We start from the raw sequence: 27,132 nt of genomic DNA on the forward strand, positions 1-27,132 counted from the left end.
ATCATTATTATTATTTTTATTTATTTATTATTATTTTATTTATTTATTTATTTTTTTTCACTTTTCAGTGTTTCCGAAGTAGTGGTAGACGATACAAAATCATTTCAACAGGGGCATGGATTTTTTTTTTTCTGTGCTTGTTTGAATACTTTGTTTGAATCATAGTTTGAATACTTTGTGGTATACTCTAATAGAGGAAAAACTGACGTACTGGTGCAGGGACCTTTGGATGTGTTCCTTATTCATGTCCGTAGGTTTTTCAGTAACATTCCTTAGAAAAAAAAGTTTTTTATTTTTATCTTTATCTCTCATTGAATCATTTATTGCCAGTGTCAGTAAGTTTGAGGCCAATTGTTTTCTTTTACCAAAGTTTTTTTTTTTTTTTTTAACTGTAGGGAAAACCTTGGTTTATCTGCAGGAAACTTGATATTCAGTAGTATTTCCTGCTGTTGATTATTTTGAAATATACAGTTCTGTTTCTTTACTTGATTATTATTTTGTTTTAACAACATTATTTTTTGTGTATTTTATCCATTTAATTTAATGTTATAATTTTCCATAAATAGTCCATTCTGCCATTCCTTTTGCTGATTAATTTTTGATTATGGGAGCAACTATGTAAGGGTGAATATTAAGAAATTTCTGCCCAAACTTTAGTCTTTTAATTTTCAGCCTTCACTAGATAAATACTTTGTTAGTGATTTTTAAATGTAGGATCACAGCTCAGCCTTTAAACCCAGAGACAAGTTTAGAATTATTGATTTGCTATATCCTTTGGTTGTTTTGGGTGCTAGTGCCTTGTGGTTCCCATTGAGATGGGGATCTGGCAGATGAAATTCTTCTTCATACCATCGCCGACCGGGATAGCCAGGTGGGTAAAGTGCCTGCCTGGCAACCCAAAGGTCGCGGGTTCGAATCCCGCTTCGGGCTTGGATCAAAGTACTGCAAAAACCTTGGGAGGTGCACTATGGCCACAGAAGCCGATGCGCCAACAACTACCCAAAAAAAAAAAAAAAAAAAAATCTTCATACCATCATATATTTTAATGGTTTTCTGTCATTCATCTTTTGGCATTTTAGTTTCAGAAGTCCAAAAACTAGAAGGCATGTTGTAAAGGAGACAAGGCTGTCTCAGTAAGCTCTATGTACTTTTATATGATTCCAAAAATCATTTCTTTGTACTTCAGTATATAGTAGTGTTATGTGACTAGGTATTAGCAGTTTTATTTTGTTGCTACTCATAGTTTGAATACTTTTTGGTCATACTCTAATATAGACCTTCCAACCTGTGTGCCACGAGAGATTTAATTTTATAAAATTTTCATAGTTATAAAAAATCAAATCCAGTTTGTACAACCATTCGCATATTTATTGGTTTCTAATTTTATTATATGAAAAGTAGTAAATTAATAAGAGGAGTTTACCTCAATATAGTACGTGGAACACTTCCATATGATACCCTCCAGAAATTAAAACGGAAAAAACGAAAAAATCGACAACTTACCGGTACATTAAAGTAAAATATAAATAATTAAAGTAAAATATAAATAATTAAATAATCAATTTAACACAATTCAAAATCAATTCAAAACAATTAAAATTCAAATTAACGCAATTAAAAGAATCTAATGAAAATATTCAAAACGATTTTCCTTCCTGAAGCTGACAATGCGTGATCACAGGAATGAATTTTCATTCCTGTGATCACGACAGTCGGTCGAAAAGCATTGTCAGCTTCAGGAAGGAAAATCGTTTTGAATATTTTCGTTAGATTCTTTTAATTGCGTTAATTTGAATTTTAATTGTTTTGAATTGATTTTGAATTGTGTTAAATTGATTATTTAATTATTTATATTTTACTTTAATTATTTATTTATATTTTACTTTAATGTACCGATAAGTTGTCGATTTTTTCGTTTTTTCCGTTTTAATTTCTGGAGGGTATCATACGGAAGTGTTCCACGTACTATATTGAGGTAAACTCCTCTTATTAATTTACTAATATTATTATCAACGTAGAACATATTGAGTATTACAGCTCTGATTCATACTATCTAATTATATGAAAAGATATAATTAGTAGCCTAATTAGAATGAACTATGGCATCACTAACCGGGTATAGTTGAATGCGATTTCCACTAGCCACCGATTTTAGTTTATAAGCACTTCAGTTTGACCATTGCTGGTAGTATAAAAATCACATTTTCTTTCTTTTTTTCCATTTCCTCTTTTTTTTTAAACTTAACTTTGAAAAATATCTTTTTAATGCAAGGCAAAAAACAATTTAAATAATTTTTTATGCAAGAAAATTTTCTATAATTAAAAAATAATCAGAAAATTAGCGGAACACTTTAAATAATAAGATAATGTTTTTTCTCTTTCTTTTGATAAAAATCCATTTTTTATATGAAAATCACGTTCCATATCATCGCTTAAATGCGAAAAAATGAGATGTTACTTACTTTAGTAGCAATTTGGTTTTTTTTTTTTTTTTTTGCTTATTGGGTTTTTCAAATTATTTTGGACCAGCTTTCACATTTTGAAATATGTATAATAAATAAATAAATAGATATATGTATAATAAATTATTGCTTACTTTTCCCAGTACTACCGTCACTGCCTTTGGCTAGAATCGTTAAATATATTGAGCTGTCCAAAAGCCTTAAATCACTGCAGGGGTACAAGGCTACACCCCATCTTTGAATCAACAGTTTTGAAACTCGACAAATACTGGCAGCAATCCCATACATGTCTGTGCACCAACAATGAACACTGATCTAGTGAATGAATGTTTGCACAATCTCGCGACCATGTGTGCATCTGAGCACGCACAACTCATTTAGTATTTATTTTATTCTACCTCTAACATCTGTATTTTGTTAGTATTCTGTATGCGTTTATTCACTTGCTGAAGAAGGAGTTCGTTTACCCTGAAAACTACAAATTACTTACTTCATTCTTTAGTTCAGTCTCAAGAGGTTAGTTATAAGGTGGCCCAAATGATAAGTCAAATCCAAGATGCCTCATATAATTGCAGACTCACTTATTTTACCAGCCTGCATTGAAATTGTTAACATTATGTTTGGAACAAAAGAAGCAAAGGAAATTGAAAAATGCCACTTTCAAATAACACTATTAGTAGACTATTGAAGACATATCAGATGACATAGAAACAAAATTAATTCAGAGAATTATCGAATCAAAAAATATTTTCGTTAGATATTGATGCATCTACAGACATTAGTAACTCTGCTCAGTTAATAACACTAGTTGGAATCATTGAAGAAAAATGCATGGAAGAACATTATTTGTCCTGCAAAGAACTGCCAAATCACCCTACTGGACATGAAATATTCAAAGTGGTAAACGAATACTTTAAGATAAATAAAATATCATGGAAAAATTGTGTAAGCTCGTGTACTGATGGTGCAGCTGCAATGATCGGAAGTGTTAAAGATTTATCATCAAGAGTTTGCTCTGAAAACACTTAAATTCTGGTAATACATTGTTTTTTTCAGAGAAGCGCTCATATCTAAAAGTTTGCTGTGGATCTGAAATCCGCATTACGTGATGTTATCAAGATGGTGAATTTAATAAAATCCAAGCCGTTAAAGTCACGTCTAGTTTCAGCTTTGTGTGAAGAAATGGGATCGGAATACCGCTCTACTATTTCATAGTGAAGTACAGTCAGTCCTCGTACATCTAGGAACACAACTATTGTCATAGCACGATAGTTGTGTTCCTAGAAACCCTCGTGCAATATAAACAACAGGCCCTACGGGGAAAAATAGGGTTAGGTGCCAACCACCCAATATTGAACACATTTGTAACCAAAAAATTACCAAACAATAAATTATCATAATAAAATACTTGCGTATTTTATTAATGACTATTACGTAATAAAATATTGCTAATGCTTTTGCTTCTATCGTAAGCAAACTTGTTTTTTGTTTGATTTTCTATCTAAACAGATGACAGCTGTTCCATCTCTTCCAATTCTTCGTGCTTTAATATAATGGATTTTAATTACGCTTTGAGTTGTTCCTGCTATGAAAGTTGTTTTTATTTTCTCTGCATTTCTTTGTAATTCTCGGCATTGCCTCATTTAGGCCTGTAGCACGTGCAATATCACATGGTCCTTCATTTCGCTCAAAGCGTTTCACAATTTCATATTTTTTCTCTATTGACAGAGGCAGACTGGCCATAAGCCTTACCGGGGAAACCCTGGTGGGCTGGAGGCTGGTGTGATTTTGGTCATAAACTCTAGTATGAGGCTACTTCAAATTTTCCCGGGTAAGAATTTTTGACCTAGTCCGCCTCTGTTTCGATATTGCTTTACTTTTTCTCTCTGAATCTGTAATGTCTTCACCAGGACGCTTCCTTTTCACACCTTTTATGTATTTTACTCATTTTTAGGAAATAAAGCACAATCACAAAATGAGGAGGCACGCTTGATACACATAAACAAAGCTGCACGTGTGTAGCAACTGAATAAACAACGCTGTAAATGCAGAGACACACTATAAACACCTCACTAGCTCACATTTTATTAAAGCACATTTCTGGGGGTTACTACCATAAAACAATAAAAACAATTTCCAGTTGCGTTCCTGCTAGTGGAATCTGTTATAAACTGGTAGTAAACTCGATCTAATTGCATTTGCAATAATACCTATAGCTGGAATTGTGTGGGTTTTTATGTTATTATGGTTAAATGTGTTTCCCCTTCACTGATATAAAAAACATAAATACATTTTCAGAATCTTCTCTTCATTCCTATTGTGTTGCGTTCAGTTGGGGCGATTCCGCGTTCGACTGCTATTTCTTGTAAACACAAAGGCGAATTGTGCATAAGTGAATTCGGTTCGTGTTATATACGATATCGTTCCCTATTTATAAATCGTGTATGATTGAATTTGTGTAGTGTAAACACGTGTTATACGAGGACTGACTGTACGTTGGCTGTCCAAAGGAAGAGTTTTATCATGAATATTTAGCTAAGAGAAGAAAATGTTTTTTTGTGAATAATTCTTACTTTGCAGATTTAATGAAGAATAGTTATTGGCTCCAAAAACTAGCTCACATAACTGATATTTCTAATCACCTGAATGAGCTAAATTGAAAATTGCAAGGATCACATGAAAACATACTAACATGTTCGGACAAAGTTTATGGATTCAAAGAAAAAATTCAACTTCGGAAAAATGAGGTTAAAAACAGATCACTAATCATGTTTAATCGATGTTATAATTTAAATCTTAAAGAAGAATTATTGGATTAGTAGAGAACATTTGTGTTTGCTTGAGAGAAAACTTCATCACTATATTAAAATACGTGATGTAAAAAAAATTGATTGGATTGAAAAGAAGAGCGGAGAAAAAGTGCTGACACTCTTCTTCCATTTGCTACCATCTATTTGTGCGAACAAAGTTTCTTGTCAATGGTGACTATCAAGAATTCGAAGAGATCATCATTAAAAAGTCTGGATCAGGAATTACACATAGCCATTTCAAGAATAAAACGTGATAGAATAAAAATGTTATGTTCAACGCTCAAATTTCTCATTAAAAAAATTTGAAAAGATTTTATTTTGAAGTTTTGTATGAATTTAGTATTAAATATTTAATATCTTCCATAGTATTTATATTTTACTTTTCTTATCATAATTATATATATAATATAATATAATGCAGTTGTAATAAATTTTTTCACAAAGGCCCTATAGACATCCCAAATTCTGTGTGCCTCTGTGTGCTGTACCAAAATTATAATGTTCCAAGTGTCCTCTAATGCAAAAAAGGTTTGGAAGCACTGCTCTAAGAGAGGAAAAACTGACTTACTAGTTCAGCAACCTTTGGATTGATTCCAATATGATTCCAAATCATATTAATCAAAATAATTTAAAAATACACTCAAACTAGAGGTTATCTTTGAGATCTTTATTAGCTAAGTTATTTTACTCTTACTTAAATAAACTCAGTCAGTTCTGTTTCCTTTATAGGCTCTTGTAGAAACTATAGTTTCTAGTGATTCCTTTTCATGTGTTAGAGCAACTGTGTTGCTGGGAGAGTTGTTACATTTGGTAAGATTACTGTATATGGATATAGTATCTGTTTCATAAATGAATTGTGACTATTTATAATTTAGGTAGATGTTCACAATGCAATTTTTTTTTTCAGGCAGTAATAACTAACTAGGTATGTATGTTCAGTTTTCACTTCATATGTTTGAACTGTGTTATGCAATATTGAAATAAAGGGAAAATTTAGGAGGCAATAAATTTTTATGGCATTTCTTTTGTTTTATGCTTAATATTTCCATGAATTTATATAGAATAGTGGAACTGTTCATTTGCTGTTCTAAGCCTGTGAAAAATCATGAGTGTGTTTTATTTGGTTTTAATTTTGTCATAATTGACTAGTTTTTAATTATCGGTGAAGCTTCCATATATTGAACTAGATTCAGATAAATAATATTATTCCCAAAAGGGATATATTGCTGTTTATTTAAGAATTACTCTTAAAAATTGGATGATAAAAGTCATACTGCAAGCTATACGTAGAAATGGAAACTAAAGACAATATATACAAACTATGTATAGAACACAAAAGTAGGTATAAAGAGATGTGGTCTCAAAATAAGAGCCTTGTTCTGTTCATCAGTGCTGCATAGTTCATTAGTGAAAGAAAACATTTCACTAGCATGGTGTACTATATGATTTTTGTCATCAATTTTATCTTTTCTGCATCATAATATGTAATGTAGACATCATGGGAAAATTTTAGTAGCAATTACATGGTTTTTTAATTTGCATTGGTCAGCATTAGATTTGGGCATAGATTATTGTAATTTGTAGAATTAAGTGAAGGAAAGAAGTTATCTAAACAGCTGCATAAATATTCATAAGGTTAAAGTGGAAAGCAAATCCACATTATGATGAGAATTGAGCAACTAACACGATAAAGACAGCACTGTATTTGTATATATGTAGACTGAATTTTTATATATGAAATATATGAAATTTATATATTTCATATATATATTTTTTATTTCATATATATGAACATCATGGCGAGATGCAATCTTCCTTACATCTCGAGGGTACAGATCTAAAACGGTGTTCGCAGGCTGGTCACTAATTAGTACACCAGACTGAACCTATTGGTAACTCTTTAGGAGGCTTCCAGATCAGCTGGTGTATAATCTTTCTACCTCTACTCTGGAGGAAGTGATAATAGAACTATCTGGCCTTGACAGAGATGGGCAAAAGTTGCAGCCAAATAGCCCAATAGTTGGTTGCAACAGACCAGAATGCTCAGCTACCATTAGAGAAAGAAGCTGGTTTTCTATCTTAGCCTGTTCAAAATCTAGTTTGGACTAATTTATAACTGCTTTACGATTTTTGCGAGCTTTGGTTTAGGCAGAAAATGAAACTGAAGAATTGGAAACAATCCAATTACGGTTTGCAATGTTCTTCTCTTTAACAGCCTTAGCACATTTATTGGAAAACCAAGGTTTAGATAAAGGACGAGATTTTAAAGTGGAGTGTGGAATAAAGGATTCCATTTCTACAAGGATAATTTCACTGACATGATCTGAGCAAACGTTGACATCAGAAGTTTTGAAACAGTAATCAGACTAAGGAAAAGAAGAAAAGAAATTTTGCTGGTCATCCCATTTTGCATTCTTGTAGTACCAAACAACACGAGGTTGGGAATAGCCTTGAGATTAAATGTTCCATTGGAGGAGAGACAGTCACCAAATTGTGACCTGAGGTGGCTAAAGGACCACTCACTTTGACTGTGTACTTAGAAGGGTTGTTTGTGAGAAAAAGGTCAAGCACATTGGCTGTATTGTTAGGATTGTATATTATTTTGCTAGGTGAATGAACAATCTGTGCGAGGTCATTCGTAATTGCAAAGCCTCAGCATCTCGACCAGCCTGGTCTGTGTCACCAGAAAATAGAAGCCAGTTGGAGTTGTGAACATTAAAATCGCCAAAGAAAATTATCTCACTATTAGGAAAGTTTGACTGGAGAAAGTCAAGTTGCAAAGAGAGGAGGTCAAAGAGTTCCAAGTGATTAGATGAGTTGGGAGAATGATAGAGACAACAGATGAATTTGACAGAATGAGGTAGAGTGATTTTAAGCCAGAGAAGATTAAAAGAGGAGATTCCAAATTACCAAGTCTCTGACAGGGAATATCAGAACGGACATATGCACAGTACCACCTTTGAGGCGAAAAGAATCTAACAGCGAATAATTTGGGCAACTGCGATGAGTAGTGGTTGAATCAATTGATAACTGAGATTCTGTCAGAAAAAGTCCATGGGGTTTGGCAGACTAAGTGGAAATGGATATCATTCAGATTAGTACTGAGACCACGTATATTTGTGAAATGAACTAGGAAATGTTTGGGAGGTTTAGATCTTTTCGCAGATAAGTTGGCTCTATTAGTTTGATGATTCATGGTGTATTCAATAGTAAGAAAAAGTGTGTGGGGGAGGAACATACTGTATGAAGTAATGAAATTTTTGCATATGGTGTACACATGGTAAGAATATACCCAGATCCTTGACATAACGTGGCCTCGACAATGGCGCCCACGTACCAAGATTATTATACAAGGTATGTGGTTACAAGATTATACAGCTGACCGGGCTAGCCGGGTGGGTAAAATGCCTGCCTGGCAACCCAAAGGTCGTGGGTTCGATATTCCCGCCTCGGGCTTGGATCAAAGTACTGCAAAAACCTTGGGAGGTGCATTATGGCCACAGAAGCCTATGCGCCAACAACTACCAAAAAAAAAAAAGATTATACACTAGCTGATCCAGAAGTCTCCTAGAGAGTTACGAATAGGTTTGGTCCAGTGTACTAACTAGCAGCCAGCCTGCGAAAACTGTTTTAGAGCTGTATCCTCAAAATGTAAGGAAGTTTGGATCTTGCCATGTGCCCCCCCTGTGTGTGTGAGAAAAAGATGAATGAGTGTGAGTGGGTGGGTGGAGGGGAATATATATATACAGGCATACCTCGAATAACGAATAGGATGCGTTCCACGAAATTACTTCGTTAAGCGAAACTTCGTTTTCAGAGGTAAAAATACTATGGCCAGAATAGGGATACGTTCCTACGTAAAGAAAATGAAAAGCTTTTTTTTTCGAACAAAGAAAAGTTTTATTAAATAAACAGTCAACTTACATACAAAGTGAAATCATATTTTAAAATATGAGTCTAAAGTTGATTGTTTATGCTCTTTTTCTCTTTCATTTAACAATTGCCTATACGGAGTTATTGCATTTAACACAGATCGCTTAATAATAACACTTCTTCCTAAATCAGGATCATTTTCACTAAAAAAAATTAAAACGTTTTCAATGTCATTTAAGCACCTTTTTAAATCTTTGGTTGTTAACACTTTTTCGGCAGGAACTTCTTTAACTTCGTCTTCATTATCTTTGTCTTCGTTGCTAACGAGGTTTTCTAAATCTTCCACTGAAAAACCATTATCTTCTGCATTCAATAAATGTCTAACATCCTCTTCATCGACATTTTCGAAACCTATTGATTGAGCCATCTGGATAACTTCATTTCTAATTTCTTGGATGTTATTTTCTTCTTCTAGTACAACGTCTGGCCATATTTTGTGCCAAACTCCATTTAAGCATTTCTTAGTGACTTCTTTCTAAGAACTATCAATGTTTTCAATTGCGTTTTTAATGGTGTAGTTTTTCCAAAAAGTTTTAACTGTCATTTCCTCTTTATCCTCTAGTTCAGTTAAATTGCCTAATGTTCAACGCAGATAATAAGATTTAAATGATGCTATTACTCCCTGATCCAATGGTTGAATCAGGGAAGTTGTGTTTGCTGGAAGAAACACAACTTTGACAGGAATGCATGTGTCCAACTTGTTAAGATCAGTAGGATGTCCCAGAGCATTGTCTAACAACAAAAGAGGTTTTTCTTCACAGTTGTTTTTTTCACAATACCATTTTACTTCAGGACAAAAGTGGTTAACAAACCAATCAGTAAATAACTCCTTGGTAACCCATGCTTTTCTATTTGCTTTCCATATTACAGGTAAATTCATTTTTATGTTACCTTTTAACGCCCTCGGATTTTCTGAATGGTAAACTAATAACAATTTTAATTTATAATCGCCAGAGGCATTTGATCCAAAGAGTAACGTTAAACGGTCTTTGGCTGCTTTGAACCCAGCAGCTGATTTTTCTTCAATAGAAATGAAGCTTTTTGTTGGTAGCCGTTTCCAGAACAAACCGCTTTCGTCAACATTGAACACCAAATTTGGAAAATTTTCACATTCAATTATTTCCTTTAGTTTTTCTGGAAACTTATTTGCAGCTTCTCCTGTTAATTTTACACTATGAATCCTGGCCCGTTTTTTAAATTTCTCCAATCAACCACGAGAAGCCCCAAAGGTTTCCGTAATTTCTTCAGTTTGTTTAGATTTCAGGTGATTAAACTGGAATATTTTTTTAATGTTAAATGGGGCTTGAAATTGCCGACTTCGTTATCAGAGGTAACGTTAACCGAGGTATGCCTGTATACAGGGTGTTTCAGTTAAACGTTTCAGAACTTCTAAGAGGGGTAGGGTACATCCTGACAACTCGAAATCATATAGCAATGTGGGGTCGGAAATGCTTTCCTGAAGCGGTGTTGTACACAGAAGCACCATAAAAAGAAAAGAGACCGTAAGTGAGAAATCGTTTTAATAATACATGAAAAGAAGCAAAAGGTACATGGATTAAAGTAAGTGTTCGAAGTTTCTTCCACGGGCTACAATGCACGCCTCACATCTCCGATGCATGGACATCCGAACATTCTGGAATACTCCAGGCGAATTTCGAATTTCTTCGGCAGCTACTGCGATTCTTGCAACCAGCTCCTCAGCATTGTCAACAGGGGTGTCATAAACTAGCGATTTCATATGACCCCAGAAATAAAAATCAAGACATGATAGGTCGGGTGACCGAGCAGGCCAACGCACGGGACCACCACGTCCGATCCACTGTTGACCAAATGTGACATCCAGGTAGTTACGAACATCTCCGCTATAATGGGCAGGGGCTCCATCGTGTTGGAACCACATTGTCTGTTGCGTCGATGCAGAAATCTGTTCATCTCTCAAAGGTTGTGGCAATACTTGCTGCAGAAAGATCAAGTAGATAGGTCCGGTTAGACGACACGTAACAGGTAAGGTCCGATGAGGTGATCTCCCATAATACCGGCCCATACATTGACCGAAAATCGAATCTGTGCTGCACAACGTCGCACGACGACTTCTGTGTACAATACCGCTTCAGGAAAGCATTTCCGACCCCACATTGCTATATGATTTCGAGTTGTCAGGATGTACCCTACCCCTCTTAGAAGTTCTGAAACGTTTAACTGAAACACCCTGTATATAAATAAAACTTGGAGAAAAAAAAAAAAAAAAAAATATATATATATATATACAGTTGGTTGTTGACTTACAACCGACTTCTGTTCTGACTGACAGGTCGTAAGTCGATCTGGTCGAATGTCGGCCATATATTTATTAACAGTATTTTTTAACCTTTCTAATCTTTTTATAATCTTTTAAATTTTTATCATCTTTTATTTTTCATTTTAAATACAGTAATGTTTTTATCTTTTACTTAGTGATACTGTACATACCTTCGTGTCTAAGCCTAGGCTATCTCTCTCTCTCTCTCTCATTTTAATTGGTTTATTTTTCATACTGTTAATAAAAACACAAAACTACAATCTATAATTATATTGTACATAATGTGAAAAATAATACTGTACATAATGTACTGTAAACACAAAAATACAATCTAAAATTAATGTAAAAATTAATACAAATGAAATTTATAAAATCAATTTTTAATCTTTGCTTGTGCTGGGTTGTGGATCGTCAGGGTCATGTTCTTGGGTTGAGGTAGGAGATGTTTTCTTGATGAAGGACATGCTGAGCTTTGTTTGAACAGTTTGTTTCTTTTTTTCTTCATATATCTCATGATAGCAACGCACAGCATCTTGAATGATATGTTCAACCTTTTTAAATCGTTCGACATTAGGGTCCATTGCTTCAAAACTGGCAAGAGCTTTATTCAGTTGCGAAAAAGTATCTAATAAACCCTTTGTAGTGAATTTCTTTTCTGGCTCCTCTTCTTCTTTCTCTTCTTCCTCTCTCACTTTTTCTTGTGCCACTCTCTGTGCTTCCAATTCAATCAACTCTTCATCCGAAAGTTCTTTTGTCTCACAATCTAGCAACTCTTCTACGTCTTCTATTTCACATTCTAATTTAAGATTTGGTTGCAAGTTTAACTATTTTTTCTGTAATCACTTCCAGCTCTTCTCCTTTTTCAGATCTTTCAAATGTAGTATTCACATAACATTTTAGACACTTTTTCCAAATTCCCGACATACAATTCTTTGTTACACATTCCCATGCAGTCGAAATATTCTTGATACACTGAAGAATGTTGTACTGCTTCCAAAAGTCTCACAAAGATAAATCAGCATCAGAATCTATCGCTTTGGCTCCATCTTCATCTGCACTTCCTGCTTCTCCTGTGACATGTACATTATGCAAAGCAAATCTTTTTTTAAAACGCTTAAACCACCCAGTACTAGCCAGAAAATCTTCTGCGTAATCATCTCCGGCGCATGATTTTAAACTCTGAAACAAACTTCTAGCCTTCGCTTGCACTGTGTAAAGGCTCATGGGTGTATTTTTTTTGTATTAAATCTTCCATCCACATAAACAACAACTTCTCCATTTCATGGATGGGTCCCTGTCATTGTTTGGTTAAAATTGTAGACTTAATGGGTGCAGAACCTTTCACAGCTTCCTGAATTCTTTCTTTGTCCTTAAGTATCATCGATATCGTGGAATGCGATAACTTCAAGTCATGTGCTATTGTATTCACTTTCTTTCCACCTACATACTGCTGGATAACTTTCATTTTACACTCTAAATCAATAGTTTTCCTTGACTTCTTAGCTGGCGTATATGTAGATGAAGGCATTTTCCTTTTACTAAACATTTTATGAATATTTCAGTAGAATTTTAATTAATACACCACACGCAACAGATGCTTGAAAGTGACTGAGTGTATGTGAGAGAGAGCGAATGAGTGTATGTGCCTGGTGGCCTCCCATCATTGATATGCCTCCTCACCTGAGTTATGGGTATCCTCAGTAGTGACTTCCTGATTTATTATTAATTTATTAATTAATTAATTTTTTTTTTTTTTTTTTTTGTGGTCGTAAGTTGCATAGGGCATAAGTCGACGACCAAGTGTATATAAAATATAAGAAAAAAAAGTATAAAAAAAAATGAATGCAAGTAGAGTGAGAATGCAGATTACGAATAAAGTAATCTAACATATCCAGCTAACATATCCCACCCCAGAGGGGGGATGGACAGCTTGACCTTACCGGATTCGACACTACATGGACATGACAACCATCACTGACAAAGACATACTGTGGCTTTGCTGCTGATGTGCCATTTGGCAACCTGAACTGGGTACTCTAACCTGGTTCCCTTTAAAACTCCATCCCCAGGCAGGGAGGGGAAGGGAGGAGACAGAGACCTGTCTCCTGCCTCCCCCATACTTTGCCTGGTGGGGCTCGTCTCTACTGATCTCTTTGAGAATGCCTACTCTATCGTCCCTATTCTTCTATCTGTCCCCCCCGTCTTCAGTCTCCCTCCCTCTCACTAAACCGACTAATTGCACCCCTTAACAATGCCTCCAAATTCTAATCATCTTCTAAATTCTACCGCTTTCATGTAAATCTCTTTCAGCCAAATTCTAGTGTACTCCCCCCCCCCCCTCCTTTTTTTTTATCTACTGAGTGCCTGACCTGCCTCCTTGTGGCAAAGTGTGGGCAACGGTGGTCCAAATTGGGGACAACTAACACTATTATCTTTCATCTAGCGTATAGCCTCATGTCTAAATTTAATAACATCACATTTTTGCCCGACCTATTAGGCCTTTTAACACATCTCTCTAGCATTCAACCCTAGCCCGCGATTTCCTAACAGCAATCCCATTAAGCATTAATGTCAAACACGTGATTTTTTTTTTTTTTTTTAGGTCTTAGCCACTGAAATTCCAGAAAACTAGGTGGCAGGACTTGCCAGAGCAACTTGTTGTGATACTGGACACACCCGGCTAGACTCCACGTGGCGAGGTATGGGCAACATCGGGTCCCATTAGGGGCCTGGCAGCCAATAAGCCGGACAAACAATGGGCATAACACATCACATTGCACAGACATAGCCCACACACTTTCAAGTCTCTGGCTTGACAGTGTTCTGTCCTCGATACAGCGAAAACACACACGGAGATTGGAGAAATCCCATGTGCCATCTGACACGAACATACCTTATGCCTCATGGTATTCATCATAACCACAAAAGACATCAATCATACTGCATGATGAAAGAGATAGTTGACCTAAATTTAGTTCTGGAGACTAAACATGGGATCCACCACATCGAGCCTTCAATAAGCCAAGTGGTGGTATTGCACCGGTTGACGAGAGTCATCTCCTGCCTAGTATTGCCTGGTAACACTGAGGGGCGGCATTCCTCCATGTGGTATGAACACCACACCTTGACCCCTGCTTTCGTTGGTTCACACCTGGGTGGTCACCCACAGTATAACAGTCCTACCATGAAGGTGCAAGCAGAGGATTTGGCTGTTGGAGACCATTAGGACTTAACAGAAATTGAGCAAACTTGACTTGACTGTCACTCGAATATCAGTTCCATCAGCATTTTAGACTGCTAGGTAGCAAGCACAGCTTGTTTGGCATATCTGAGAGAATGTCTGTGACAGCCTCAAGGACCCATTGTTGAAGTTAAACATAAGAAAGCACCCGGGGTAGATGGGATCTATCCCATGGAATTTATATTAAAGGAGGCATGAAAGGCAGTAAGCAGGCCGTTAGCCATGATTATGAGTGCATCCTTGGATTGGAGAATCCAAGGATGCCCCATTGAAGAATTACCTGGAGATCGGCATTTAAGGAATTGGTAGTGGACATTAGAGAAGTTGAAGCTGATTGAGCAAAGCAAGGTTTTTCAAAATGGAAAGTGGAATGAAATGTGCTATCATCAGCAAAACTATGGATAGGATTTCTGGTCATTGGAAGAAGGTCATTAATATACAAGAGGAAAAGTGTGGAAGAAAGAACTGAACCTTGGGGAACATCTGCATTAGTGGAGAAGTTAGAAGAGATTGAGAGCAAGCCAACCACCATCACTCACAGTGAGCAGCAGAGTGAAAACTGGATGCACAATTACAAAAAAACAGTTGGTAGACCATAAGATGGAAGCTTATTTATAAGACCTTTAAGCCAAACACAATCAAAAGCCTTTGAAACGTTAAGAGCAACTGCTTGAGTCTCGCCAAAGGTTTTCATTAAATTTGTCCATAGATGGATAACACAAGCCAGAACATCACCAGTGAATTAGCACAGACAGAATCCATATTGATGATCATTGATCAGACGGAAGGTGTCTAGATAGTTTAAATATTGGCAGTTAATTGCTTTCTCCATTACCTTAGAAAGAATAGAAGTGCAGTGGGATGGTAATTGGATGGGGTGGGGCGGATTTACACCCTTTTTAGGAACTGGTTGGATATGAGCAAATTTCCAAGCAGAAGTTAAACACCTTTGGAATAAGAAAGTGAAAAAAGTCGACACAGTGCAGGAATCAGTTCAGGACTGCAGGTTTTGAGAATCAGTGGAGAAATACTATCAGGACCAAGAGCTTTCTTAACTTCAAGATTGTTAAAAATCCTTCTGACATCCTTTTGACGAAAGGCTACAGGAGGCATTGAATGGGGTCTACTGGGAATGATAGGAAGTGGTTCACCAAGATGATGAATACACAATTTGGAAGAAAATTAGGATTCCAGCAGGTGAGCTTTATCTTTGGCTGAGGTGGCAATAGAATCATCTGGTCTTGAAAGATGGGTCTATTGCCCATTTCTGTTAGGAATAGAGTTGGGCAAAAGTTGTGGCCAGTAGATTTGGCAAGAGACCAGAATGCCCAACTATGATTTGAACAAGAAGCAAGTTTCCTACTCTTAGCCTGTTTGAAATCTAGTTGCAGCTTATTAGTAATTGCTTTACAATTGTTGCAACCTTTGGTGTAGGCAGAAAATGAACCTAGAGATTTGAAAATAAGCCAATTGCGATATGCAACTTTCTTATCTTGAACAGCCTTAGCACATTTTTTGGAAAACCAAGGTTTAGATTAATGATGAAATTTAAGGTAGGTGTGTGAATAAAGGATTTCATCCCTAAAAGAATAATTTCACTGACACAATCTGAGCAAGCATTGAATCAGAAGATTTGAAACAGTGATCCAACCAAGGAAAAGAAGAAAAGAAATCTTGCAGATCATTCCATTTTTAACTTTCTTGTAATGCCAAACAACATAAGATTGAGAATGGCCACAAGAGAAAGGCTCCTTTGGAGAAGAGACCATCATGAAGTTTTGATCTGACTGCATAGAGGCCTCACCTTGTCCGTGTACTTTGAAGGGTTGTTTGTGAGAAAAAGATCATGTGGTTAGGATTTTCTGGTATTTTGGTAGGTAAATGAACAATCTATGCAAGATCATTAGTAATTGCAAAAACCTCAGCATCCCAACCATCTGAGACCATGTAACTAGAAAACAGAATCCGGTTGGAGTAGTGAACATTAAAATCACCAAGGAAAATTTCCTAAGTGTTACGAAAGTTGGACTGGAGAAAGTCAAGTTTCTCCAGTCCATAGAGGAAGTTGAAGAGTTCCACGTGATTAAAGTAGTTGGGTGAATGATAAAGGTAACAGATGAATTTTATAGAATGTGGCAGAGAGATTTTAAGCCGGAGAAGATCGAAAAGACGAGATTCCAACTTACGAAGTCTCTGACAGGGAATGGACATATGCACAACTACCACCTTTGAAGCGAAAGGAATCATATAGCGAATAATTTTGGCAACTGAGATGAGCAATGGTTGGATCAACCGGTAACTTAGATTCTGTCGGTAAAAGTACATGTGGTTTGGGCTATATAGTGGCTAGCCTGTAAACCATTTTAGAGTTGTACCCATGAAATGTAAGGAAGGCTGGATCTCATCATGATGTCCATCATAACCTTAAAATACATCAGTCATAATGCATGATGGGGGAGGACGTTGTCAGAGCTTTTCTCCCAAGGCTAAACATGGGTTCTTTCACCACTTCAAGCCTCCAGTGAGCAAAGTGGTGGTATTTCACTGCTTGATGAGATTCATCTACCACCTTGTTTTGCCTGTTAACATGGCCAGCATTCTTCTGTGTGGTGTGGGCACTACACCTTGACCCCTGCTTACCTTGGTTTGTACCTTGCGTGGTCACCTCCGGTATGCTAGGTGCTGTATTTCAGGAGTCGCTCATGTGGGTTATACTCAGGGTGTGTGAGAATATATATATGTGACCAATGTTCTTATGTACATAACATCTTACCTACCTTGTCTTCTGTATCCCTGTTCAAATTAAGTAGCAATATTTCACTGTTTGCCCTGTTTCTGTATCAATTTTACCTTCAAATGGAATACAGGAAATACTATAAAAAGGCTAAGCTAATGGAGAATTTTTAAAATTCTTATAAAGTTGCTGACCGGGCTAGCCGGGTGGGTAAAGTGCCTTCCTGGCAACCCAAAGGTCGTGGGTTCAAATCCCGCCCCAGGCTTGGATCAGAGTAGAAAATGAAAAAACCTTGAGAGGTGCAATATGGCCACAGAAGCCGATGCGCCAACAACTAACAAAAAAAAAAAAAAAAAAAAAGTTTTCTTGATTTTCATAATAGATTAACATTGAAGTTATGTTTTTTATGTTTTTGTTAATTTATGAGAGCCAGTAATAATAATTATAGTGATATCATTTTCATTTAACCTGCTGGTATTCATACTATGGCTTGCAGTCTATATATATATATGTATGTGTGTGTGTGTGTGTGTGTGTGTGCGCGTCCGTGTATATATATATATATATATATTTTTTTTTTTTCTCCCTAATGTTAGGCAAATAAATTGCTACCTCCTGACTGTAGTTATCACTGTAACTGTTTGCCAACACTCATTACTTCAGCTTTGTCTCTTGAGAAGCCTGCACATCAAAGAAAGTGAGTATCTGATATTAAATATTTAACCTGTATGTTGCTGTTGGTCGGGGTCTTTGAAGTTTTCATATTTCATTTAATTTTGAATTGGGATTGATAGTTCAGTTTGATTTCTAGGGACTATTTTGTATTGTTGAATCTTGCCAAGTAGAAAGTGGGCAGGAGTAACTTTGTTCAACTGAAACTGTTCAGGTGAAAACCTGTGAACTGTTGAAAGCAAGAATTCTAGTTTATCTGTGTGCGCATGCACGCACGCACGCATACACACACACACACACACACACACACACACACACACACACACACACACACTTTTTAAGTTTTATTTTTATTTAAATAAAATTTACAAGGGTTTGTTAAATAAGAATGATAATTACTATAACCACTTATCAATATCACAATTAAAGCACATATGCTTAATGTAAGTGGAATAAAAAATAACAAATCATCATATATTAACTTGTTATACAATGACACAAGAAATGAAATAAAATAAATACAGTAATACCCCGAAGTTACGCGATAGGTGGGTCCGACGAAAATCGCGTAAGTCGAATTCGCATAAGTCGGGGTACAACTTTGCATATAAATACATATAAATTTTGCTTAATTGGGACCAAGGACTAACAAAAACACTAGTTTAGAAGAAAAATATTAATAAAATGGCAGTTCTTTATACATATTAATACAAAATATGTATTAAAAAACAAATGACTTACGTTAAAAAGTTATTTCGATGTCGATGGCTTCATAAAATCTAACAAATTCGTCTGACGACACAGCGCGTTCTTTTTTTCACGCAGAATTTCTTCGTAGCAAGCTAATAATTTTTTTATTCCTTGCTTTGTAGCTATAACGCGTTCTTCGTTGGAGTCTATGTTTTCTAAAATTTTTAAGCCCTTTACAATTGAGCCCTTTTCAATTTTCAACCTGTCAAGTTTGCAATTGTCATGTGCTTTTCGCCGTTGCTTCGTTTAGGCCTGTAGCACGTGCAATATCACATGGTCTTTCATTTCGCTCAAAGCGTTTCACAATTTCATATTTTTTCTCTATCAACAGAGGCGGACTGGCCATAAGCCTTACCGGGGAAACCCCGGTGGGCCAGTGTGATTTTGGCCATAAACCATAGTATGAGGCCACTATAAATTTTCCCGGGTAAGAATTTTTGATCCAGTCCGCCTCTGTTTATCGATAATTGCTTTTCTTTTTCTCTCTGAATCTGCAGCTTCACCAGGACGCTTCCTTTTCACACTTTTAATTAAGTATTTTACTCATTTTTAGGGAATAAAGCACAATTACAAAACGAGGAGGCACGCTTGATATGCATAAACAAAGCTGCGCGCATGTAGCAACTGAATAAACAACACCATAAAGGCAGAGATACACTATTAACACCTCACATTTCTAGGGGTTACTACCATAAAACAATAAAAATCCAGTTGCGTTTCTGCTAGTGAAATCTGTTATAAACTGGTAGTAAACTCGATCTAATTGCATTTGCGATTATACCGATTGCTGGAATTGTGTTGGTTTTTACGTTATTATGGTGAAATGTGTTTCCCCTTCACTGATATAAAAAACATAAAAGCAGCAAAGTTGAATTTTGTTCATCTTTCGCTCTCATTCTCCGCCGTCGCACCGTATATCGATAACATACGAAAAACGACCTTGAAGATAGTGGGCGGCAGCGTTGCCAAACGAAAAAATCAAGAACCGCGTAACTCCGAGTTCGCGTAAGTCGGGGTAGCGTAAGTCGGGGTATTACTGTAATGTATTGCTATGTCTTGCCTATATTATCCCCTTTTATTTCAGGTTTCCTAAAACATGAAATAAAAGTATTAATGGGTTTATTAACATAAATATAACATGAAAAATAAATGATTATCCAGAATTAAAGCAGATAACTAAACAGTTAATAGCATGTTAATTTTATCATTCATTCATTCCTTCAGATTTAGTTAATATTTCACAGTTCACCAACATGCATTTCATAGAATCAACTGATAACTCCTTAAGGAAAAGCCTATACCTTAGATTTAGTTTATTCAATTAAACAGGAAAGGCAACATGAGACTGATAACCACAGAAAAGTCTTCTCTCTCTCTCTCTCTCTCTCTCTCTCTCTCTCTCTCTCTCTCTCTCTCTCTCTCTCTCTCTCTCTCCCCCCCCCCCCCATGCAGGCTTTTCCTCCTTTGTGTGAATTTTCCATATTAAAAGAAACTTAAAGTCAACATATGATATTGTTTAGATGTGTCTGTCACACTAGGCAATACCATGTGATATGTTAGTGGTTTTCAACTGGGGTGCCCCAACAACATTTTTGGGGGTGCCATGTAATTTGGGTTTAAGTTACTTAAAGTTGTTATTATTATTATTTTTTTAAAAATTTATATATTTCATTATAAAAAGGGTACAATATCCATTGTACTGTATGTTTTAAATTTTGTGTTGATTTATAATTGATCTTTATTTTGTACCTCCATACAAAGAATAAAATTATTATATAGGTATATATTAAAAGGTCGAAAACCATTGTGTTAGGTATTTCTTTTGGCCTAGGGGTGCCGTGAAAAAATTACTGGGACAATAAGGGTGCCGTGAACCAAGAAAGTTTGGGAACCTCTGTGATATGTGGTTGTGTAAACAAAAGTTTTATTTCTATGTACAGCCAGGCCTCACATAACCAGAGTTCGATTAACACGTGTTTCAGTTACCGCTATTTGAAAAAATTATACTACTTTTCACTTTACGCAATGCAAATTTCCAGTTAATGTGATCTTTTTTTTTTTTTTTTTTTTTTAATGCGATAGTTGAAAAAGATTTGAATTGCTCGTTAAGCTTACTGTGCTTTGGAAGGGCAATAAACAAACGTTTGCCTGCTGCCCGCCTCGGTGTGTTCCATCAACCATCAGAAGAAGACGCGCTACTTGTTTGTCTCCCGCTAATAAAATCAGTGCAGACTTGCATTTAAAAATGAGCCAGATGAAAATGTTACCACGAAGGAGATAATGGTAAAAGAACTAGATGAAATCTTTCGTATTGCAGAGAACCTCAAACATTTTGTTTATGAGGTTCTGTGCGATATTTATTTTGCCACGGCCCAGAGAAGATTGTTGTCGGCTATCGGAAATTGATTGATGAAAAGAGAAAGTCAACACTGTTCAAATATTTCCACAACAGTCATTTCTTCATTGTGTATTTTATGTCAGAGGTTCCCAAACTTTCTCGGTTCACAGTGCCATTAGTGTCTCAGTAATTTTTCATGGCACACCCAGATCAAAAGAAATACCTAACATACCTAATAGTAGTTTGCGCGGTGTCCGACAGATGTCGAGTATCACTGGGTTTCCCTCAAAAATTTAAAATATTCCATGGCACACAGTTTGGGAACCACTGTTTTATGCAATAAACAATTAATTCCATAATTATTTTCATTATATTTTACATTGTATCAGTTAAAAAGCTATTTAAAAGGTATTTTTAAAATTCTTTATAGACATTCCATAAGGTCAAGGACCAATTATAATTGTTCCTATTGATTATTATATTCGATTAATGCGTTTCCATTTTGCGCGATGCGCTTGCGGGACAAATTAATTGCGTTAATCGAGGCCAGCCTGTATTTGAAGTTTGTTACCTTCCAGAAAATTTTTGACAGTTTGACACTCTAGAACTCAGCCAAATCCTTTGCTTGTAACATCTTTCACTGCTAGAACAATTGAGAACTCAGTATGGGCAAGGTCAAAAAATATTACACTTATATGATAGAGGTGATCACCCAGGTATGAACTAACTATCTGTGATACTAGTCAGTACTAATTGGTAAGTGATGCTTATCACCATCACCTGGTTCAGTACCTCCACTTTGCTTAATGAATGCTTGAAGTGGTGAAAATAATGTCTCTCAGTCTCTTCTGTTACATAGTGTGGGTCATGTCTTTATTTATGCCTTTCATTTCAAGGGTTCAGCATTAGCATTAGTAGAGGCATTTGATGCAAGAAAGCAAGCTTATGCAGCATCAGCCAAAAAAAAAAAAACCACTTCCACTTCACCCCTCTGTTCGTTCAAAATACCTGTCCAGCTGAGCCTTAAACTTATTTAGGCTATCAACCTCCACCACAAGGGATGGAAGTCTGTTCCACCAACCAACCAACCAACCAACCACCCGCTGGCTAAAGGCAAATTTCCGCACATCTATCCGACATCGTCCTTCCTCAATTTGAATTTATGCCCTCTGAGCTGATTATTCTGAGCAAGATGAAGAATCCCATTGGCATTGAGCATGCTCAAACCATTCAAAGCCTTATACACCTCTATCAGATCACCTCGCCGGTGCCTAGTCTCCAGACTCTGTAATTTGCAAAACTTAAGCCTTTCTTCGTAAGAGCAACCCTCTGTTCCATTCACTAATCTTGTTGCCCTTCTCTGTACCCGTTCCAGCAGCTCTACATCCTTCTTGAAATGAGGCCTCCAGACCTGTATACAGTACTGAAGATGTGGCCTAACCATTGCCTTATACAAGGGAATAATCACCTCCTTATCCCTTCTAGAAAAATTCCTGTATATCATTGACAAGACACCATGAGCTACTCTTGCAGCTCGTCTGCACTGCTCAGAGAACTTCATATCTGCCTGCACAATTACCCCCAGGTCCTTTTCATTCTCCACCACTGTCAGTGTAGTACCGCAGAGTTGATACGTTGTTCTGGGGTTACTGTTTCCCATATGTAGTACTTTACATTTGTCAATGTTAAACTTCATTTGCCACCTCTCAGCCCATCTGTTCAACCTATCCAGATCCTGTTGCAGCAGCATAGCGTCAGTGGTGTCCTTAACAACACTACCAACCTTTGTATCATCTGCAAACTTGGACATTAAACTTGATATCCCATCATCAATATCATTCATAAACACCGAAAACAACAACGGACCCAACACTGAACCCTGAGGAACTCCACTAATAACATTAGTTCACATTGAGCAGTGTCCATTGATTACCACTCTCTGTCTTCTGCCACTCAACTATCCCCTTATCCATAGCAGCAATTTGCCTCCAGTGCCGCACTGCTCCAATTTGTGCAGCAGTCTTCCATGTGCAACAGTATCAAAAGCCTTTCTAAGATCCAAATATATAATATCAAAGTTATTCCCTGCATCCAGTTCTTTTGTGACTACATCATAGTATCCAATCAAATTGGTCAGGCAAGACCTGCCCTTAACAAAACCATGCTGCGTCTGAGCTATAACTGAATTCTTGTCTAGATGATCCTGCAGTGCTTCTTTAACCAGTGCCTCCATTAATTTACCTGGAACAGAAGTTAAACTAACAGGTCTATAATTACTTGTGTCAGCCTTTGATCCTCCTTTGTGAATTGGGGTTACATTTGCACATCTCCAGTCTATGGGTACCTCCCCTGAGTCCAAAGAAGCTCTCATAATTATGGCTACGGGTTTGCTTACTTCCTTTGCTGCCTCCTTTAATATAACTGGATAGATCCCATCTGCCCCAGGTGCCTTTTTTTATGTTTATCCTCAACAATCTCTCCTCCACTTTCCTCTCAGTTATTACAAAATCATCCAGCTCACTGCCAAATTTACTTTACCTACATCATTCTCCTTCCTGAATAACTCCTCATGCGTGAATGTAGATGCAAAATACTCATTCCACCCACTGTTGAACCATCAATATCCAGTGGACCAATCTGATTCATCCATTTCCTTCTTGAGTTTAAATAGGTAAAGAACTCGTTTCTGTTTTTCTTTGCATCCTTTGCCAAGGATTTTTTGTAGTCTGCCTTTGCCTGCCTAATCTCCTTTGTAACTTGGTTACAGACCAACTTATATCTATCATAGGCTTCCATGTCACCCATTAATTTGTATGTATCCCATGCATTTTTCTTTTCTGCCACATGTGTCATTAGTTCATCTGACAACCATTTAGGCCTAAACCTTGAACAATATTTCTTAGTTGGTATGTAAAGCCTGGTAGCCTCCAAGATTAGTTCCTTGAATGCTTCCCATTTTGAGTTTGCTGTTGGTAACATCATCAGTTGGTCCCACTGTATAGAATTTAAATACTGTCTCAGACCATCATAGTCGCCTTTACGAAAACAAAAACCCTTCCCTTTACCTCTGATGGTAGTTACCTCCTTGAGTAAATCCCACTTCAACAGACTGTACTTACTGCCACCTAGTAGTTCATTTATCTGCAGATTCTTAATGCATGAAGAATCACTACTGATAATAAGAAGTGATTGATACTGATAATACTGATAAAAATGATTGATACTGATATCCTACTGATAATAGGAAAGGGATGAATCAGATTGGTCCACTTGATATTGATGGGTCAAGTGTTGATAATCCTGCTCAGGTAGCTGACAAACTAAATGAATATTTTGCATCGACATTCACACATGAGGAGTTATTCAGCGAGGGGAATGCCAGAGGTGTATTCAACTCTAGCAGTAAGCTACAGAACCTTGAAATAACTGGGAGTAAAGTGGAGGAGAAACTGTTGAAGATAAACACAAGAAAGGCACCCGGGGTGGATGGGATCTATCCAGTTATATTAAAGGAGGCAGCAAAGGAAGTAAGCAAACCCTTAGCCATAATTATGAGAGCTTCCTTGGACTCAGGGGAGGTACCCATAGACTGGAAATGTGCAAATGTGACCCCAATTCACAAAGGAGGATCAAAGGCTGACACAAGTAATTATAGACCTGTGAGCTTAACTTCTGTTCCAGGAAAATTAATGGAGGCACCAGTGCCTCCATTAATTTCTTTATCCAGAGCTTTATCCAGTGCTTCTTTATCCAGATAAAGAAGCACTGCAGGATCATTTAGACAAGACTTCAGTTATAGCTCAGACACAGCATGGTTTTGTTAAGGGGAAGTCTTGCCTGACCAACTTGATTGGATACTATGATGCAGTCACAAAAGAACTGGATGCAGGGAATAACTTTGATATTATATACTTGGATCTTAGAAAGGCTTTTGATACTGTTGCACATGGAAGACTGCTACACAAATTGGAGCAGTGTGACATTGGAGGCAAATTGCTGCTATGGATAAAGGGGTGGTTGAGGGGGAGAAGACAGAGAGTGGTAATCAATGGACACTGCTCATCGTGGACTGATGTTATTAGTGGAGTCCCTCAGGGCTCAGTGTTGGATCCATTATTTTTTTCTGTATTTATAAATGATATTGATGATGGTATATCGGGCTTAATGTCCAAGTTTGCAGACGATACAAAGGTTGGCAGGGTTGTCAAGGACACTACTGACACTATGCTGCTGCAACAGGATCTGTAGAGGTTGAGCAGATGGGCTGAGAGGTGGCAAATGAAGTTTAACATTGACAAATGTAAAGTACTACACATGGGAAACAGCAACCCCAGAGCAACGTATCAACTCTGTGGTACTACACTGACAGTGGTAGAGAATGAAAGGGACTTGGGGGTGGTTGTGCAGGCAGATATGAAGTTCTCTGAGCAGTGCAGACGGGCTGCAAGAGTAGCTCATGGAGTATTGTCAATGATATACAAGAATTTTTCCAGCAAGGATAAGGAGGTGATTATTCCATTGTATAAGGCGATGGTCAAGCCACACCTAGAGTACTGTATACAGGTCTGGAGGCCTCATTTCAAGAAGGATGTAGAGCTGCTGGAACGAGTACAGAGAAGGGCAACAAGATTAGTGAATGGAACAAAGGGGTGCTCTTACGAAGAAAGGCTTAAGTTTTGCAAATTACAGTGTCTGGAGACTAGGCACCAGCGAGGTGATCTGATAGAGGTTTATAAAGCCTTGAATGGTTTAAGCATGCTCAATGCTGATGGGATTCTTCCTCTAGCTCAGAAAAATCACCTGAGAGGGCATAAATTCAAATTGAGGAAAGACAGATGTAGGATAGACGTGCGGAAATTTACCTTTAGCCAGCGGGTGGTTGGTTGGTGGAACAGACTTCCATCCCTTGTGGTGGAGGTTGACAGTCTAAATAAGTTTAAGGCTCAGCTGGACAGGTATTTTGAACGAACAGAGGGGTGAAGTGGAAGTGGGTTTTTTTTTTTTTTTTTGGCTGATGCTGCATAAGCTTGCTTTCTTGCATCAAATGCCTCTACTAATGCTAATGCTAATCAGATCAAGAGTATTGCTCCCTCTTGTTGCCTCACAAACACGAACACGGCCTTGTAATTGCAAAAAAGTATCGGTAAAGGTTTCCACGTGTTTCAACTCCGCTACCGTTCGTAATTTTCCCGCCTTTGTGATACGATAGTTATATACCGTACTAGATAGCGTTAGTTGAACTTCGTTAGCAGTTAAATTGTACGTTTAAATAAATACATACAACGACTTAGATTACAAATGTAATATAATTAATTATATTTAACATAATTAATAACATAACATAATTAATTATAATTAATTAATAAATTAATAGAATCATGACTCAGACCAGAGCAGCAAAGCAAAAGGCTCAAGCTAATGGAAGTGCTGTGGCTCAGAGCAGAACTGAGGGGGGCAGTTGTCCTCTGACTCACAGCCTTATAAAATGCACTGTTTGCTTGATGTTTGCAGAGCAAACGGGTACGGGACATGATACTGCCAAGGGGGATGTCTTTGAGTGTGCGCGATGCAAGGAGTGTATCGATATCAGGCAACAACTCGGCGTTCTTGTGGGACTATATGAGAGCTTGAAGGACAGGGTGGATGCCCTCGAAGAAACTAAATTGAGGGGCCCATCAAGCTCTCAGCTGCCCACATCAACGCCAGAGCTTGCACTTGGGCATCGCGTGACACAGAGACAACCCCCAAGGCAGAATGCGCTGGTCCCGAAGGAACTAGTAGTTGTTGGTGACTCTATTGTCAGGGAAACGGGGAACATGCTGTAAAAAAGATAGGTGGAACAGGACCAGGGTATGTCTGCCAGGGGCAAAGGTTGATGATGTTGTAGAGCGAA

The 27,132-nt window shown here is 37.1% G+C and overlaps 1 protein-coding gene across 1 annotated transcript in view; it reads left to right on the forward strand.

Annotated features, from left to right (window-relative positions):
- The window catches only part of rictor (rapamycin-insensitive companion of Tor), a 707,794-nt gene that overhangs the window by 219,832 nt on the left and 460,830 nt on the right, over window positions 1-27,132 (forward strand). Inside the window, exons 12-13 of the mRNA XM_090388323.1 lie at window positions 6,002-6,082; window positions 18,076-18,176. Coding sequence (XP_090244449.1) covers window positions 6,002-6,082; window positions 18,076-18,176 — 182 coding nt within the window. The remainder of the gene's footprint in view (window positions 1-6,001; window positions 6,083-18,075; window positions 18,177-27,132) is intronic.

This window comes from Mastigoproctus giganteus, chromosome 2 (genome assembly GCF_048544385.1).
Source record: "Mastigoproctus giganteus isolate SK-2022 chromosome 2, ASM4854438v1, whole genome shotgun sequence".
Taxonomy (NCBI): Eukaryota; Metazoa; Arthropoda; class Arachnida; order Uropygi; family Thelyphonidae; genus Mastigoproctus; species Mastigoproctus giganteus.